The 20,105-nt window shown below is 35.9% G+C and overlaps 1 protein-coding gene across 2 annotated transcripts in view; it reads left to right on the forward strand.

Annotated features, from left to right (window-relative positions):
• Positions 1 to 4,387: 4,387 nt before the first annotated feature.
• The window catches only part of swt1 (SWT1 RNA endoribonuclease homolog), a 28,342-nt gene continuing 12,624 nt past the window's right edge, over positions 4,388 to 20,105 (forward strand). Inside the window, exons 1-14 of one of the 2 annotated variants that reach the window (XM_061034594.1) lie at positions 4,388 to 4,513; positions 4,851 to 4,962; positions 5,866 to 5,939; positions 6,066 to 7,161; positions 7,278 to 7,398; positions 8,515 to 8,616; positions 9,100 to 9,291; positions 10,197 to 10,290; positions 10,713 to 10,951; positions 11,210 to 11,349; positions 12,331 to 12,469; positions 14,516 to 14,679; positions 14,793 to 14,923; positions 17,089 to 17,235. In XM_061034594.1, coding sequence (XP_060890577.1) covers positions 4,894 to 4,962; positions 5,866 to 5,939; positions 6,066 to 7,161; positions 7,278 to 7,398; positions 8,515 to 8,616; positions 9,100 to 9,291; positions 10,197 to 10,290; positions 10,713 to 10,951; positions 11,210 to 11,349; positions 12,331 to 12,469; positions 14,516 to 14,679; positions 14,793 to 14,923; positions 17,089 to 17,235 — 2,708 coding nt within the window. In that variant the 5' untranslated portion in view covers positions 4,388 to 4,513; positions 4,851 to 4,893. The remainder of the gene's footprint in view (positions 4,514 to 4,850; positions 4,963 to 5,865; positions 5,940 to 6,065; positions 7,162 to 7,277; positions 7,399 to 8,514; positions 8,617 to 9,099; positions 9,292 to 10,196; positions 10,291 to 10,712; positions 10,952 to 11,209; positions 11,350 to 12,330; positions 12,470 to 14,515; positions 14,680 to 14,792; positions 14,924 to 17,088; positions 17,236 to 20,105) is intronic. The other variant, XM_061034595.1, reaches the window with a different exon arrangement.

Here is a 20,105-nt window from a genome sequence, read left to right on the forward strand (position 1 = left end):
ATGATACCATGTAGAGACTGATAAATCAGGCAGCTATAATACCATCAGGCCGTCTTCATTTAATTAAATAAAATAAATAAACAGCTGATATGAGTATCAGGATGTGTTTTTCACTATGCAGAGAGCTTTGATAAAAACGTTTTACAGTGCAGATAACACAGTGAACAATGTTTGGGGTGATGTGAAAATGATTGTCATCACATAGTTTGTCCAGCAGAGGGCGCTCTGACTCTCAGCACTGTCTGCCCCACATGTAGCAGAACACCACCACTGAGCAGTAATTGAATTGATTGGTAATATATAACAATGTTGGATATTCATTATAACATATATATTGATAAGTAGGCTTCTGAGTACTGATGTATAATCTCATACGGTGCAAGATTTTTGCAGCAGCCTACAAAGAAAAGGACTGATTTTGTTCCTGTTAAAATATATATTATATATACACCACCATATTGGTAATCGAAACATTTTTCAACCAAAATCAGAATTGGTATTTGTCTTAAAAAAAACAACAACAACAACGCACTTCTATGCATGTAAAGTTAGGCTACTTCCTTCCAGTTTGGAGTTTATACAGTAAATCAAAGCAACATAATAATGCTTCATTCTGAAAAACAGCTTGTAGCAAATTGCCTAGTTGCTATAGCAACAAAATATTTTCATTGTTTTGGTCTTTTGGCCATTGAGTTTGTAACCTAACCTTACCTGACCTATAGCCTAAGCTACCCATTTCCATTCTGTGTTTGGAACAACAGTATAGAAATCTATGAACCCACACTACAGTGTGTGTATCAGTGACTGTGTTTAAAGGTATGTGTGTGTGTGTGTGTGTGTGTGTGTGTGTGTGTGTACCTGACTTCAGAGGACCTGTGACAGACCTTAATTCAAAGAGCATAAAATCAATTCTTAACTCACCATACCACTCTCTCTCACACATATATATACACACAGATACACACACAGTAGTTACCCATTATCTAAATGCCTGAAAGAATATCTTCACATGTTCATAAAACACCTGCTCAGGTTACTGAATAAACCATTAGTAGAGTTAAGACTCTTTACAACACATACTCAAACATCTCACAGTATCACGCTCCCACACTCTCACAACAGCACAAACATATACACACACACTGACACACACATGTAACAGAAGCAGCCCCTGTCTGTCCAAATGGGCTCGTTGATTAAAGCCAAATGTCTTTGAACTGCATGACAAAAAGGAGGGAGATGAAGACGATGGATAGAGAGACAGAAAGAAAGAAAGAAAGGCAAACAGAGGAGGACAAGTGTTAAGGTGAAAAGAGAACCTGAAACAAAAACAAAACAATCTTGTTTGGCTTCTTCTTCTTGGCTGCGACTGGAAAGAATGGATTCTAAACATTTCACATTAATTAAATAATCTGTGTTCTCTGTAAATTGTCCATAAAATTGGAGAAAACAAGGAAATACTAAGATTAGCCAAAAAGATGAAATCACTCCATCAATCTATTAGCTGTTTATAAATGTGATAGTTGAAACAAGAATTAAACATTTCAAACTAACTATAACTTATTCTGTTGAAAACCTTCAGATTGTGAAGCTGAGACATCAAACCTCAAAGACATACCTGTCTTTCACCCACATGTGAAACAACACAAGTTTTTCCTAAAGATCCCGTAAGCAAGATCTTAAGTCGAGTGTTTGTGAATCATTTTTGTGTTAGGAGGGAAATGGTTGTACTGTCTGGTCTTATTATTATTGAGACTGACATGAAGACAGATTTCCATTAGTGTAAGGCTTAAAGAGGAGACTTAAAGTGTCTTTATCTTTGCTTATAATAAAGGCTTTATAAGGCTTTGTGTGCCCATCTGATGATGAAATCTGACTTCTATACCTTCAACACAACTTACAACATAAATACTTTTTATAACAATTTAACTCGAGGCAAAACTAAAAATGACTTTGAACTTCACAACAGACAAGCTGTTTCCATTTTCAAAGATAATCTTTGTGTTTAACATGTCACATATCTGATCCTAACCGTGTCGTTTACTGAATCCTAATCCGTCTAACTGTCTCTGTCACCATCAGTACACGTTGTTATTGTTCCCGTCTGAGATCTTTGAGGTGGTATGAAATGATTCCCGGCAGCTGGTACTACTCACAGCTCATCTGTTGGTTGTCTGATTTCTTTCACCTTCAAGTCTTTACAAAACTGTTTTCAAAGACAGAGGGTCATGAATGGAGCTACAGTGTCACTATGTGGCACACAGCAGTAATTACAGATTTAATATTGGTTGTGTAAAGGACAATGAATAAATAAATAAAATAATAATAAATAAAATAAATAAAATAAATACAATAAATAAAATAAATAAAATAAAATAAAATAAAATAAATAAATAAAATAAATAAAATAAATAAAATAAATAAAATAAATGAAATAATTAAAATAAATAAAATAAATAAAATAAATAAAATAAATAAAATAAATAAAATAAATGAAATAAATAAAATAAATAAAATAAAATAAAATAAAATAAATAAATAAAATAAATAAAATAAATAAAATAAATAAAATAAATAAAATAAATGAAATAATTAAAATAAATAAAATAAATAAAATAAATAAAATAAATAAAATAAATGAAATAAATAAAATAAATAAAATAAAATAAAATAAAATAAATAAATAAAATAAATAAAATAAATAAAATAAATAAAATAAATACAATAAATAAAATAAATAAAATAAAATAAAATAAATAAAATAAATAAAATAAATAAAATAAATAAAATAAAATAAAATAAAATAAAATAAATAAATAAAATAAATAAAATAAATAAAATAAATAAAATAAATAAAATAAATAAAATAAATGAAATAATTAAAATAATTAAATAAAATAAACAAAATAAATCATTGGTTTTAAATCAGGATTCATCAATCTACATTTTTCAGTCAAGATGCTTTGATTTAGGCTTTTAGTATCAGCTGACCAAATTGATAGTGAATGTAGACTTGTAAAGTTGCTGTATTCCATTGTTTGACACTGATATCATCATCAGCAATGATTAAGACTTTCTCAGTTAATTACTTGGTTGTTTGGGTCACAAGATAAAAAATAAAAAAATCATTTGAAAATCATTCTCCTCCCATTTCTTGTTTTCTCCATAATCCAACTATATAATTTTTGCTGTCATATAGAAACATAATCAAACCAGAAAGTGTTTGCATGTAAGAAGCTTAGATATGATACTTTTGACTTTTTTGTATTGGATTCTTTTCTTAAAGGCGGATATGTTTTCCCCGTGTGGTTATTTATACATGATGTAAGGCAATCGATACATTCTTAATGAGGGAAGGGCAGTCATATTTAATAAGACAAAGTCAAATGGCTGATTATGTCACAGTCATAAGTTCCCTTTGATTAGTCTGCGTGCTCCTTTTAATTAATATGGTTTACTGTCCTTTTTTAACACTCCAGGAGGGAGCCCTATTATTAAGTAAGTCAACTGAAAGCTGCCTCAATAGACACACAGATTGATATGAGTTCAAATAATGTTCATGTGAGAAACGTTCAGGTTTTATTGCTTTTGGCGCCCCCTGTTGACAAAAAGGTACTCTTAGTGTTCTTTAGTGATCGATTTCAGAACGTGTGTCGGCATGCTTCTTTGTTTTTTTGACAAAAATGTCGTCTTTCATTCTTTATTTTAAAAGTCTAACATGCGAGTCACAATGCATCTTTAGCTTGCAAAAAAATATAAAATGCTGTTTTGCCAGCCTGCTTTAAAATCTCCTCGAGGGACACCTTATCCCACAGCAGAGGTGACAGGTTATGAAAATAAAAAATCTTCTTACTGAGGATCTCAGGGTTTTTATTTTGTAGGTCAAATAAAGAGATTTATTTTTGTCTGTTTCATCATCAGGAAAAAAAACATCCCCATAGTTGTAAAGGTCACCCTGAGGGTTGAGTGAGGCCTCTGCTACTTTGTTGTTTTTTTCTTCAGTACAATGTGGGAACATTTTCTCAAAGTGGAAACTTACTGGCATAACTTCTGTTAATTAAGCCTTCGAATGAAAAATGTAACCTTGGCGAAATGACTTTGTAGTTTAGGATAACGAGCGGAAACAGCAAGGTCTGTGTGTTCTCGCCCGTGTGTTTTTGTAAACCAAGGTCAAGAAAATCCACATAGATGGAGACTTATCTAACCTCGAGCGGTCTCCTCCTCCTCCACTAGGACGGACCTTCTTTTTGCTTCTCTCTTCAGAAGACTCATTTTTAAATGCTGGATGTTTCTTCTCCTATAACAGCACAACGACAACACTTAAAAGTTTGTGTGTTTACTTATCACATGAAGCGCGCACATCCAATCCTGTAGGGGGCGATAACACAGCAAATAGCGAGTTAATAGTCGCAGTCGAAGAAGAAAACCCGGAAGTCAGGCGGATGTTTTGTTTTTGAAGCAGTCGGCTTCAAAATGAGCTACAACGTTGGAAATTAGTCCCTAAAACATTGAGGTAAAGTAACGTTTTAAAGTAACTTTAGCTTAAGTTTTGTACCATGTTTTGTTGTCGTTTCACCTTGGAATTGAGATTAGTGGATGTTTCTAAAATAGTTCACATATTTGTGTAATTACACCGTGAAAACTGTTTTTTTTACGTGTTGGGGGTACAAACTAATTAGTGACACAGTAGTTAACGCTACTCTATCCCGTCTTACATCCGGGGCCTTCATTTAGAAAACAAACATTCCCTGTTAGTTATAGGGAAAAGATTTTCTTTATATGTCAACAATTTCATGAGATGTGTGATGGAGGAATATTTTAATAAAAAATGTTTTTGTTTGTTCTGTAAGGGATTCTGTATCTTCACTGCTCTGCAAAAATATATTTTATAAGATGTCAAAGAAGTCAAAGAAGAGAAAGTGCAAAAGGTTGTCTTCATCTTCAAGTGAAGAAGACGAGAAGGTGAGGTTCTGTTTGGATACATGTTTATTAATCCTCTTTTTAATGTAAAGACTAATCAGAGTGCTGCATTTAACTCACAGGATAAATGTCAGTATTGTCTTATAAATGTATTTATTTGGAGTGTTTAATAAACTAGTATTTGACCAGGATTATAAAGGATTATAAAGGATTATAAAGGTGACAGGATTATAAAGGTGACTGCTATAACAGTAAATAGTAAAGCAAACTGCCTGCACACACATTTACATAATCTCAGACTTGCAACTAACTATGAATAAGATAAAATAAGATAATCCTTTATTTATCCCACAACGGGGAAATTTACAGTGTTACAGCAGCAAAGATTGCAAACAGAAAGTGACACAGTACAATTTAAATAAAAAAATAAAAATAAAATTAAGAATGTACTAAAAATAGATTAAAAAAAAATAAAAATAAAAATAAAAATAAATACAAATAAAAATGAAAAATAAAATAACCCAATATAACCCAAGGATTATTTTTTAAATCAATCCACAAACATATCTATTTATATCTATTTATAGATAGATACTAAAAATAGATTTAAAAAAATAAATAATAATAATAATAATAACCCAAGGATTATTTTTTAAATCAATCCACAACCATTTTCTTAATAAAATCTCAGAAAATGTTAAATATGGCTCTAACAATTTCCCAAAGCCTAAAGTGACATTTTCATATGGCTTTTTTTTTTTCAGGCAACTTTGCAAAAACTATTCTGCAATATTTACCAAAACAAATAATTCCAAAATCAAAACTACTTATAAGTATAAAAGGCCACCGTTACCATCCATACTTTACTCTGGTAATTAATGGTTTTATCATCCACATACTACAAGATGTTCAACAAAGAGATTCATTTTTCCCATTTTCTTCTAGAAATCCAAGAGACGAGATGCTACCAGAGATTACTCGAGGGCCGAGAAGAAGCATCGTGTAAAGACTCAGGAAAGGTTAGATACAGTGTGATGTTTTTTTTATTGCATATACTGTATATATAGTTGATTTTTATCATCATTTGGTTTAATTTAAAAAAAAAAATTCTGACTGTGATTTTATGTCTGTACTTCAACATGTAGCAGTGCAGAAAAAAGGGAAAAAAGTGCCTCTGCTGCCGTTAAAGATATCTCCCAAAGCACTCGTCTGATTAAAAAGCCTGTCTTCAGGCTGAGGGAAACTCATGCAACTGACAAGAAACCTGCTAATAAGGAAGAGGAGCGCAGAAAAACAAAACGTGTCACTGTGTCTCCCCGTAGGGAACATCGCTCTAGTAAAGCAAAACATGAGACTTCAGGGAAAGTTAAGACCGCCAGTGGGAGTAAGACTGTGGAAAGGGGAACCGCAAAACCCTTGAACACCAACAAGGCAGACGCCGCTCCTCAGAGAGCAGAGAAGACATCTAAAGGCAGCCCAGATGAAACGTCTTCCCAGAGGCGCAAAGACAAATTAAAAAAGGAGCTAACGAGTCCCAGTTCGGTGTCTGATGAGCACAAAAAACACGTCAAATATGCTCTGAAGAGGAAGCACACAGCTGAAGAACCACCACCAAGGACGGCGGATGACGGAAACAGTATCAAAGAGGGGGAACCGAGCAAGTCCTCCCACACGTCCAGTGGTTGTGAAAATCAGAAGAAAATGGAGCTGTTTGAGGAGATGTGTCAGAGGCATAGTGAAAAGAAGTTAAAGGCCAAAACAAGCCTGTGTGCTGCAGCTAAACCTTCCTCTGCTTCAACCAAAGAGCCATCGTCCACCTCAGCCGATCATACTACCTCAGTTAGTAGCTCCAAAGTGGGGGGAAATGCCGCGTCGATCAAAGGGACTTTCACAACAGTGTCTTTTCAGAAAGTTGAGCCGTCATCTATTCAGAGACAAAAATCCACTCTTGCACTACTCAAGTTTAAGATTCCAAAAAAGGTTCAACCAAGGCCAGCACACAGCACTGTTGATAATAATGTAACTTCTCCTGCCGACAAAAATATAAAAAATGTGTCTGAGCCTCTGAACTCTGAGGCCTCGGTGAGCAAACCAGAGCAGGAAACTACTGTGCGAGAAACGGCTCCCAGCCGTGTGACCGCTCCTCCGAGTGTCTCATCTGAAGGACAAGATAAGAGGCCTTCATCGTCAGGCCAACCTCCGGCTACGTTTGATACCGTCACTGAGCCATGGTGTAATCAGGTGATCAACGTCTTCATTACAAACAAGTCTGTGTATTTGTTATATTTTTATTATTATACATTCTGTTGGCTAAATGATGATGTTTAAAAATGTGTTGGTTTTCCATGTTGGAGCAGGTGGCTGAGGAGCTTCACCTCGCTCGCTCTGAGAAGAGATTGGAGGTGAATGTGATGCAGAGCTATGGGGAGCTCACCTGTATGGAAATAGACCCTCCAGAAGAAGTTGCAGAATCTCACTGTAAGTTTTCAAATTCTGTAGACTCTTAGTATTAGTAGTTGTGGTGATCATTTATTTCGGTCAAAAGAAAAAACATTTCGACCGAAAAGGTGTAGGCTGAAGCTTATTACACCTGCCCTTGTTACAAATCTTATTATTTAATTATTTAAGACACTACAAGTTTGGTTCCAAAAAACAAAACATATCAGAACAAAATTTCTTTCAAGAATTTCTTTCAAAACAAAACAAATGAAACAAACAAACTCTTCATATACATAATACATAAAAAAGGCAATACCTGCACATTAATCATAATTTACCACAGGCTAGCTGCTTGATTCAGTAAACGTTTGGTTTTTATATAGTATCTGTGTCTCACATGAAAGTAGATTATTGCAGTTGTTTGCTTTATCGTCTTCTTGGTACAGCGACTAAATTATTTCACTCCTTGGATACATCTTTGTTCTGAGAGTCTAATAAATAATTCCCCCATATCAATCAATCAATCAAACTTTATTTATATAGCACCTTTCAGACAAATGAAATTGCAGTTCAAAGTGCTTTACAAGAGTGCAGAAAAGTTATTGATGAAAAAGTAGTTTATAAAATCACTGAGAGACTAATGCACACCAATAAGAATTTAAAAAAAAAATACTGTATATAAAAAATAAAATACGAAACATAAAATCAATAAGATATAAAAATTAATACATAGGAGAAGAATATTTAAAATTGTAGTGGGATAAAAAAGACAATACAATAATGTTAAGATTTGAATTTATATAAAAGCCAGACTGAATAAATGAGTTTTAAGACTGCCTTTATAAATCTCAATATTCTCAGCTCTCATATAATGACTACGACTGAAATGCTCAACTTAAACATTTCTCACTGTTTTTCTGAGATCAGGTAATCTCATATAGATCAGGAATGTCCCCCATTCTGGAAAGTGTGATCGTGTTAAAGTTAAAGAGCAATCCCCCCCCCACAGAGGATTATAGAGACATTAAAACAAACTTTTAATCACTTAACAACGTCATCATTTAAATCAGTTTGACAAAATGAATTAAAGCCGTGCACAGTTTGATTAATTATATTCAGGCATTACTCATAATTCATGAACTTTTCTTTTTCCAGGTAAACAACCCCTGCAGCAGGACCTGTTCCTTGTTTTGGACACCAACATTCTCATCAGTCACTTGGACTATGTGAAAAAGATCAGATCTCACGGCCTTGAAGGTATGTTTAAAGATTTAAATTATTGATGTTCCTTTTAGGATGACTTCTGGCTATTGCACGTGTAACTTGATGAAGACTTTTGTCTTCATAGGAGGTTCTGAGTTTGTTGGAACTCATTTTCTTTGCGTCATTTTTGCTCTCAAGCCTTGCCCTTACATTTTATTAGAAATATTCAAGAGCTTTGTTGAGAACAGGAAGAACTCTAATCCTTTGCTGTAAAGAATGTTTTGAGTCCTTAACACACTTGATGAGCAGGGTTTTATCTAGTTAATAATAAGGCAGAGAAAAGACAATGTAAACATGCAAATGCACTTAAAGACATCATTTTATTTCAAATAAAACGAGTTGTAAATGACATTAGAATCAGGGAATTTTATTTGAAAAATATTTCTGAAGAAAGTTTCCACATTTAGTGCATTTTTCCTCCATCATAAAATGAACTTTCTGTTATGAAACACACATTCCTCCCTTCTGTTCTCTAAGCCCTCGGCTTTCCTGTAGTCCTGATCCCCTGGGTGGTGCTTCAGGAGCTGGATTCCCTAAAAAGGGGGAACGGTCTGTCAGGTTCTGTGGCTCACCGGGCCACCCCCGCCATCTCGTACATTTGCAACTCTTTGAAGAGCCGTGAACCCGGACTCTGGGGACAGTCTATGCAGCAGGCCGCTGCGAGCAGCAGTGAGTTTTTGTTGTTGTTGCATTGAAAGTACAATGAATGAACTAAACCTAAAGGTACTCTTAGGGGGTTGGGGTGTTTGATTTCTCTATAATATATTCATGAGGCCTGATCAGATTTGAAAAGGTGACTGTTGTTCTCAGTCTCTTTGGTTACAAAACAGCAGCATTCACATCACAAAAAAACACTTAAAAAAAGCTTTCTGCATTTTCTCAGTAGAATAAAAAAGAAAATTTCTAACATTTTATCATTATTAGAAATTGTAGAAATTAAAAATTATGTATTTTTTGGTAATTATCTCTTACATTCATATTTTAATTTGTCTAATCATTACATAAAATGTCCTTCAAGTAAATAAAAGTGCTTTTTTCCCAGATGAATTCAAACACTCACACTAATGCTGATAAGAGTGTGGCACCGGTTCACAGGTTTCCCAAGGACACTCACATGTGTGCGCAGTGACAAACGAGGACAGAAACACTAGGTGGCACTGACACAAAGTCGGACCTCAACATTTCATCATCGTAGCTTGATGTGTTTTGCACTTTAAGGGCAGCATAAGGTTACACACTTCTAAGTGGTGTATAATATTGATCACACATTCTGTTTTCCCTTCTGGTGTTTTTACTTAAAAGAGACGGGCGATAAAGGAGATTAACATTTTTCATTATTAACAATTCATGAGCATACTTTAGTTTTTAATTTTTTGAGAGAGACCTTCTATCTTTCAGCATCTTGTTTTTTTGTTTTCATCTATGATTTTTCCTTCTGTGTTTAAAACAAAAGAGTCCGGCATGTGAAGTTGCTTACTTTGAGCTCTTGGTGTCAAGAATGAAACATGTCCCCTTTATTTGTCCCTATGTGAACTCTCATGTTTCTCTTCCTCTTTGCACCTACTTGTCCCCAGATGATCTGAATGCCGAGAATAATGACGACAGAGTGCTGCAGTGCTGCCTGCAATACCAGACTCTGTACCCAGAGTGTGCTCTCATCTTATGCACGTGAGTCCTCTTCCCCCCCCACCCTCCTCCATGTCCCACTCACTCTATTCAGCTGCTGCTGCTGCAGAGTGTTGTGTCCTCTAAAATGCACATGCATGTGACTGGGAGTGGGTCCAGCCAGATAGTTCCAGCTGGGATGAGAGAAAGAGAGGGCCAGACAGAGAAACTGTACAAGAATAGAAATGCTGAGTCGGGAATTTTTTTAGTTAACTTGGCTTACATTGTGCATTTTATTGTTTCACATAATTTTTTTTCCTTTGACCTATTTGTTTTAGCCCAGATGTTTTTTATCATTAAGTAAAAGGACAAATCACTTCATTAGACAATGCATTATTGTTGTTTAGGGACATGGTAAGGTAATTCTGGATTCAGATAACCTCCATGTGTTTTAATTGTTTTGTTATATCTTGTGTCTTCTCCAGTAATGATAAGAACCTGTGCAGTAAAGCCATCCTGAGTGGGGTTAAGGCCCTCAGCAAGACTGATTTGGAGCAAGAGGTTGTAAGAACCAGACATGGCTTTAATCCTCTGCAAAACATTAAGACCTCCTCGTTGCCTCGGATCAGCCCTCAGGTCTCATCGACGATTCTGAACAGGAGCTTTACAGTCCAGCCTCCCGGGCGAGAGAGAGCAGAGCTTTCTGTAGAGCTCGTAGAAAAAGGTGAGCCGAGGATTCTGCTTGAAAAACAGGAAATTACTTGGCATATTCCACGATAGTCTAATAATTAACAGCACATACCGTCCATGCACACTGCCCACCCCTTCCAATTTTCCTATTTTTCTTTCCTCCACTTGAAGTCCAATGTGTAGTTTTCAAAGTTTCAACACACGAGGCACAAACATGAAATCTTGTGGGAAGAACAGAATGTGTAATTTTGGTAATAATTTCACAACATTTAATGTCTGTACCTGGTCACAGATTACAAAGAAGAGCGGGATAAAGAGGGGGCAGAATGGGGCCCGACATGTGTGTCCGCATTGGAGGACTGCCTGCGTGCAGTGCTGTCTGAAGTCTTAGAGGTGGAGATGAAGGCCGCTTTCGATGACATCTGGCTAGAGGTAAATGTAACACTCAGGATACAAAATTTAGTTTGAATAAAATATGTATTTAGAAATAATAAATAATCAAAAAATAAAACAAGATGTAACAAATGAATGTGTAACAGGGCTAATGTAAGGTTGGAGCTGGTGGAGAATTAATTAAAACACATGACACAGAATGTTGGTAACCGGTTTTGTATTTCACAAATTTCAATTTTTAACAAATAACAAAAAACTGCAATTAAATAAAATTAAAAATTAATAAAAAAAAAATGTAAAATGATTAAATTAAAATAAAAATTAAAGAAAAAAAATTAAAGAAAATTAAATTAAAAAAATTAATCAAGGAAAACCCCACAATTAAATAACTGGTATTTGAAATTCACTTTATCACGCAGAATTTATTTTAATTAGGATTTTAAAAGGCAAAGATATCAAACAAATACACTGTATATATGAAATGATTGGAGACGGGGTATTTGGTTTTAACTTTTGCATGAGTTCATAGACAGAGGGGCCCCCCCCCCTTATAGGCCACCCCAAAATCCTGAACTAATGAACTATTATTGGCTATTTGCCTTGCCAGGGTCTCTTGTTGAAATCAATTATTCAGGCTGTGTTGCAACAGGCAGCTCATAGTTTTCAGTGTGCAGATGTTTTTAAATACTTTAAATTGTGACTTTAGACGTGCATATTGTTTTGAGTCCATGAGAATTAAGCAAAGAAGATGTTCATGTTGCCATTATCCCGTGTTACTTAAAAGTCGATTTGATTAGTGCAGACAGAAGGGGTCAATAATTGCTCTTGATTCACGTGTGTGCACACAAACTTCAGGCCACCCCTTCACAAGTCAGAGCCACCCCAGTCTACAAAGTCTGGATACGCCCCTGGTCTTAGGGTATCTTGTTTATAATCTTAGATGAGTCTGTTTGCATGTTCCAAATGAGTTTGGAGAGATTGTCATTTCTGAGAGTAATTTAGAGTTTTCTCTGTTAACAGATAGTTTATGTGAAACCACCGTGGACTCTTCAAGATGTCCTGCTGTGCTTGAAGAAGCACTGGATCGCCGTCTTTGGACAAATAGTCCCGAGGAGGTTGCTGCAAACTGTTCAAAATCTCATCAACTTCTTCAAATCAGGTAACTAGGAATGTAACTAGTTTTAAAAACGTCTTCTTATCAGCAAACATGTTTGAATGTTCGTTTTCTCAACAAATTAGAATATATGGTGTTTAATAATATTTTACTTTTTTTTTTTACATTTCTTGTACACGTTTGGGGGACTGGTGAGAAATCTTGGGATCAACTATGGCTCCTGCAATCCTCAGGGTTACCCGAGCACATAACTATACAAACTACTCATGTCTAAATGTTTAATAACAGAAATAAAATCATAACAGGGGGATGTTTTAAATGGAGGGTGCTGTAAACAAGTCTGTCTGTCTTGGCACTCGTGAGCTGTCTAATCACTGGATGAGAAAAGTAGACAAAACAAAGTGTAAACTACCCTAAACCCTAAAAAAGGCGTGAGTCATATTACTGCATACAGTGTGTGCAGAACATCAACTCCCAAGTTCTCAATGTGTACTCCTCTGAAATTGTTTATTTTGCATTTTCCTGTGGCTGTGATTCTGCTGAAGGCATGATAACTTAAGAGATTTGATGCCACTTTCTTGGGGACTGATTTTAATCTCCTTTTAAAAGTGAACAACACATTTAGCAAACAAACAAACAAACAAACCAACCTGATATACGATATGAGGTAAACGGTCATAACTTTTCTATTTTGTGGAGCTTTATACATGCAGAGATATTCTGTGTTACTCTGAAACAGATTTGAGACTGTACACTGTGCTTCTCCTCTTACTCTTCTGGGGACAGTGATGTGGAGGTACTGAGTCATCCCTCAGATGAAAGTCTCCCTCCTCTAGAGCAGCGGTTCCCAAAAGTGGGGGGTAGGGACCCCCACCAGGGGCTGAGGGGCCTTGCATATGGACCTTCCAAAAACATAAACCAAAATTTCAAATGATTTTAAATGGCGTATTTTACCCGTTATCATGAAAATACATGCATACATACACCATACTCAGAGAGAGAGAGAGAGAGTATATATTTTTACCCATTTTTGTAAATATACAAAAAGTAGTCCAATGTCATATAAGACGGTTTCATTAAGTGAAATTAATGTGTACATTTCGTTTTTAGGCTGTTGTATTATTTTGTGTTTTTTGTTCCACGACCTGAAACGTTTGTGAACCCCTGCTCTAGAGGATGACTTTGCACTGTGCTAGAACCCCACAGAACCAGATACAGAATCAGGTCATCTGCCGAAAGAGGATTTTTCAAATGTGTGTCAGAAAGATGCTGAGTCACCTGCTGCAGCTCTTCTTCCTCTGGATCTAATTCCACTATGTTTACAATGCTGAGTGTGTGTGTGTGTGAGTGTCCACCTGTGCGTGTGTGAGTGATACAACAGTGTCGCGATACTTTTATAAATCCCCCCCAAGAATGTTAATAGTTTTAACAACCACATGTTTTGCCGTTGCTCTGTGTGAATCCTTAGGACACCTCATAGGATTCTGGATTTATTGGTACCACGCAGCCTGGCTGTGTGCCAAACCTGTGTGAGTCGGGGGAGGAGGAGGAGGAAAGGAAGGAGGGATAAAAACAAAAACAAATCTAGGAGTGGAAAAGTACTGCAAGTGATTTCCAGCTCTCACTTCAGGCAGGATGTGGGCGTGAGGAACTAGCTATACTTGTGAGGACACAACTCTTTGCAGCCTGCTACAACAGTGACAAAAAACAGGATTAATACAATTTAATTTTCAAGAGTTCAGAATAGCTTCATGAATTATGCATACAGTAGAAGGTCTAAGCACTTGAATTCATGTGTAAATGCCAAGTTTTTTTGAAAACATGGTTGTTTTTGTAAAGGTTTTTTTCAAGTCTCAAAATAGAGTTAGACAGAACACAAGCTCAGTCTGAGCTGCCACAGTTTCTCTTTACCTGGCTGTGTTGTTTCCCATCTCTGTGTTCATAACAGTCCTCCTCAGAGGTTACTCACAAAACATTCTCTCAGGAAAAAGTAGCACCTTATCCATCCATGCAAAGGTGTCCCAAACAAAGACTAACGTATGTAATGTTTTGTCATTTTTGGTTTTGTATCCCTCATGCTTTGTTTTCTAGGTACAACAGTCAACTGCACTGCTACAAAGGCAGCGCTTCAAGAAGCTAAGGAGCTCGTGAAAGCCTTTGGGAAAAGTTCAAACCGTGTTCCCGGTGCTATCTCTGAACTCGACAACCTTTTCAATAAGCTACAACCGCAGATCAGCGAGAAGCAGATTTATAGTGTAAGTTTAACTGCTTATGTTAAAACCATATCCAGGGCTCAAAACAACAAAGAATATACATTTTCTGAATTGTATGATGGCCTAAATGTGTGTGTGTGTGTGTGTGTGTGTAGGGGGAATCTCCTGCTGAAGATGTTGTCATGAATGACGACGATGAAGAAAAACAACCCACGCCTGCTCAGGTCTCTCACCAGGAAGTGTGGGCCCTGTTTGAGAGCATCTGGGACAAAGTGTTTCAAACGAGGTGGGTGTAAAGGAATTCGGTTAAATGCAGTGCTGCGGTGATCATCATGCTGCAGAGAACAGTTAGCGATGATGTGTTTTTACCATTTTTCGACTGTGGGGTTCTTTTTTTTTTTTTTTTTTTTTTTTTGGCTTTAGTTGAGATTTAAGCTACTGCACTGACACAATTCATCCGAGTCTAATCCACATTAGCTCTAGAGCCAGGCTATGCTAAGCTATCATTGTGCACATATAAAGAGTCCAGAAGTGGTCTAGAAGAGTCGATCAGCAACATAAAACAACAAAGAGACGCTTTGTAAAAGGTAAATAAAACAGGTTGTGAGGATTTGCAAAAACACTGAATCTGCATATTTAATTGAAAATATCAACAGACAACATATCAAATGTTAAAACTGAGGTAATTGTTTTTTACCTCAGTTTTATAAATACAACAGAAGACTTCACAAGAACCCAAACTAGTTTTTTTTTTTTGTTGTCCTGTATTCTATCTAGTTATTGTACAGAGAAGGAAAAAACAGGTCTAGTAAAATACTATGTATATCGAGCGACACAGCTCCCAGTATATTTCCATTTTCGTAAAAAAAAAAAATCTTGAAACTTTTTTTTCTTCAAATTCTCTACCAAGAAATTTTGCAATTTATTGTTAAAAACATTATTCTCAAAGTGTTGCACTATTTTCCAGCACAGTCTTACACAGAGTGGTGAACCCCTCCCCAGTATAACTTCAGAAAGACTCATTCTGGAATCCTCTTTTTCAGTTGACTCAGTCATGTTACAAGTTAACCTTTTGATCTGTACGTTGCCTATATTACATAAGCCTACGTTTGTTCATTTATATCTATTAATAAATAAGGATTTAAACCTCTACACACGATGGTGATTGAAAGTTTATAAACAGTAGTTTCGATGATATCAGAAAATGTTTGAATGCTGTGTTCTAACTTGGGAGAGCCAATGTTACTGCAGAGCGCTTCCTGTTTAATCAACCTAATTAAAGTCTTACTAGTGACCAAATAACGGCAATGCACTTTATATCTAACATGTGTAAGTGTTAACAGGAGGCATCTCAGTAGCTAGAAGCAAAAATTACAACAGTTGAAAATTAAATTCAAACATTTGCAGTTTGGTAGTGATGCATTGTCGATCACACAGCGGCCTTTTTAAGAGATTATTTATTTTTTACTTAAATAAGCAACACATAAAAAAGGCCAGTTCTTTCCTAAATATGCCTCGAAGTAAAACCTTTCTGGACTTTGTCATTACAGTCAGCCGTTGTGGTTGACTTCTGCCACAATGAAACATCCTGTTCAGTGAATAAGGAATCCTGTTGCAAGGACTTTTCATCCCTCAGGCATCAGTTTAATTTGCTACCCTCTTAAGTCAAAAATGTCCACTTCCAAAAAACTGCTATGAAAATAGAACATTTTCCATAAAACAAATATTTGGTGGCTGGGGGATTTTTTTTTTTAAATCAGTCTCAGATATGTCAAAGATTATCCAAAATATTGACTTTGATGCATTGTTAGTTTTTGTGTAGCATCAGATTTAAAATGTAGTTCCTCGTTTGGACATTGGAAGGCGAAAATGTCCAATTTACAAAAACTGATATAAAAATAGAAAAGATTCATGTTTTCTTTTTTTGGCATAAATCTCTTAAACAACTCAAACCTATCAAATATTTCGTTTTATATACGCTCAAATATTTTGGAGTTGTTTAAGAGATTTATGCAAAAAAAAAAAGTAGAAAAAAATATCAATCTGTTTTATTTTTATAGCAGTTTTTTGTAAGTGGACATTTTTGTCCTTAGTGACTTAAGAGGGTAGTAAACATGTTTCAGTGTTTTATTGATCTGTTGAAAAAAATACAATTTACATTCCAAAATGTGTCAAGAGAGAGTCTTTCTTATAAAAAATGGTGCCATATGCACTAACAGACAAAATGATGGACAGATGAAGAGGTAACATTTGACCAAATGGACAAAAATGTCCATAGTGATGCATTAGGGTTAAGACGCCTTATTCTTATAGACAGAGGGGAAGACATTAGGGTTAGAATTTGTGGAAACAAAAACAACACTTCAGATGCTGTTTATTGTAGTAACTATGTTGTTGTTTTCTTCTCCATTATACTGACCCCTGAGGTCGTTATTTTCTGTCATGTTTCAGCTTGGAAGTGTTCAAAGCTCTGGGCTTTGACCCTCAAACTATGCAGCGAGCTCAGCAAGCGGGAGGTCCTCCACCGCCACAGGACGCACTGGTCTGTTTGCACAAACTGTCCTCTGTGGTCTCGCAGCTGCTCCAAGGCTTCAGCAGGTATCCCCATCCCACTCACATCACAGCCTGTCAGTCTAAACATCCCACCAGACATCCTGCCTCTCTACCTCTTCATTTATTTCCCCTCTGTATAATGCATCTTTTTATGTACAAGCCCTTTTCAAAAACTCAAAGACACTGTACAATAGTTAAAAAACAGAAAGAACAGCACAGTAAGGAGAGACTAACAGACATTGCAACATTACACACAAATCATAAAGATAACAACAATAAAGGTAAAACAACAGAAAACAGAAAATACATCACAATCATACATTAAAAGCTTGTTTGAAGAGGTGAGTTTTGATCAGTGATTTGAAAGTAGGAGGGTTGGTGCAGTGTTGAATGTGTGTAGGGAGTGAGTTCCAGAGGGAGGAGGGGGGGCAGCTATGAGGATATATATATATATAGGACTTCATTATTTGAGAAAGTTAGTTAAACTGCTCTGGGCAGGGGCCCCCGGGTTTGAATCCGACCTGTGGCTCCTTTCAAACATGTCTTCCCACTGTCTCTCTCTCTCTCCCATCTCTGACTCTATCCACTGTCCTATCTCTTTAAAAAAAAAAAAAAAGAAACTCACTGCACCCTAATTCCTGGAAAAGTTAACAATCACAGATAAAAGAACCAGATTTCCCCGGAGCAACTGGTGATGGCCCAAAACATTTTATTAGTCTTGAGGTTGCAGGACACATGAACCTTCTTAAGCTGTCCTTTTTTTTCATGACCAGCCTACTTCCTGTTAAGTATTACATCTTTAAAACGACGAAAGCAAACATCATGCACAATCCCCATTTTTGTTTCAGTTATTTTTGTTTGTTTATAAAAGAAAAACAAGGGAAAAAAATCTGTTAATTGCTCTGGAGAAAAGTAATGACATTTTGAGAGTTCTTTGCTGCTTTTTCCTTCTCCCTCTTTTTTCTGGATCTGTGAGTGTGTGTGTGCTCTTATGGCTCTCAGGACCTACTTGGCATGCAGTATTGGCCAGGCTGTAATCTGCTCGACCTTGTAGCTTTTGCCTTATCACCTTTCCCCATGACGCAACAGACAGCTCCACACGGTAGCAGCATTTGGTTTCTCAATGTGGCGTCGAGGAGAGAAATGCTTGAGATGCGCTAATTGTAATTTATTCGGCTGATTCAGATTATTGCCAGTCTGATTTTCTTTCTTTAAAGAAAATGTTTTTTGCCATTTTCTTTAATGCAAATTCAGTTTTATGTTCATAATAACTCCCTGAATAAATCTCCAAAACTTCCCCAGGTTAAACAAACACCTCTCATGTAAAGTAAAAACCAAAAGATGTAATACATGAATGGCATTTTCTCACATTCGGAAACATCCATTATTAAGACTCTCTTTATGTAAAAGACAACATATTGGTGGAGTCCATGGGGGCTTTGTGCTCTTCCTCTGTGCACTTTAATGAAAACACACCTTGGTTCTCACGCTGAAGTTATGTTGTTGATGATTCTTGTTGCTGTCCTATCAGAAGCGAGATGACATCCCGGCTCACAGAAAGATACAATGTGGAACTGTTTTGAATGCTTTTGAGTTGATAACGTGTGAACTGATTGTGAGAGACTCATTTCTATAAAAATGAAGTCAAAAGGATGGGAATATAGAAGCATGCTCCGTCCTTTCCAGTACATTCAGTGTGCAACACTAGAAAACCTCAACAATGAAGGGCTACTCACAAAATACAGAGCGTTTTATCGAGTAAAGCTTGTGTAGCCAATGTGACTGAACACGAGGGAAAACGAGGTTCATCATCTGCCTGTGATTATTAAGGGGCCTTTCATTTGGTCTTTGTAGCTTTCTGTAACTTGGTGTCCTATACTGATACATTTCCAGTTAGATGATGTAGCAGGTAGTTACGACTGAAGATTAGGGCCATGTTAATTTTTTTTTTTTTTTTTTAATTTCGAGATTAAACTCGTAAATTTACTAATTTAATCTCGTAAATTTACAACTTTATTCTCGTAAATTTACAAATTTAATCTCGTAAATTTACAACTTTATTCTCGTAAATTTACAGATTTAATCTTGTAAATTTGTAAATTTACGAGTTTAAAAACAAAATAAAAAAAATTGAGTCCAGCCTGCGCAAAAATGATGAAAGTTGAACTCTTAAAGTCTTTAAAGAATAAAAGAATAAGTCGTTATTTTAGTCAATATCAGAAGAGCAGCAGCATCCTGTTCTCAAATGACAAACATGGACCATCTTGTCCTAAAGGTTTCACTAATAAGGAAATAGGTCACTTCCTTGTGTAGTCGGTAAAAACAGTTAGTTCAAGAGAAGTTTTCACTTCAACTTGCAAGTTGAACGTAAATTTACAACTTTATTCTTGTAAATTTACGAGTTTAATCTCGAAATTAAAAAAAATATATATTTTTTTAACATGGCCTTAATCCTCCGTCGTATTTAGTTGACAAGGTCAGTAAATGTATCCTAACTTTGAGTGAAGATTTGGCTCATAAAGTCGTTTGCTTGCCTTTAACTCTGGCTCTCTAAAGCTGATGTAGAAGCTAAGCTAAATGACAGCTAACTGGCTAACTGTAATAATGCTTGCAAAATGAAAGGTGTAAAGCTAACAAAGAACAGCAACAGGATGCTGACTGTACTTAAAGGTCACCTGTGTCGTCAACAATCTTCTGAGAACTCCACATATTACATTCAATATACTGCAAATCCTGTAAGCTAGACTTTATTTATTTTGTTTTACACTATTTTTGTCTTTCTCTCCCTTACTCGCACATATACACACACACACACACACACACACACACACACACACACACACACACACACACACACACACACACACACACACACACTATTCCATCCAGACATCACACAAACTTAAGGTCGCGTC

The sequence above is a fragment of the Labrus mixtus genome, chromosome 3 (genome assembly GCF_963584025.1).
Source record: "Labrus mixtus chromosome 3, fLabMix1.1, whole genome shotgun sequence".
In the NCBI taxonomy this organism is placed as follows: Eukaryota; Metazoa; Chordata; class Actinopteri; order Labriformes; family Labridae; genus Labrus; species Labrus mixtus.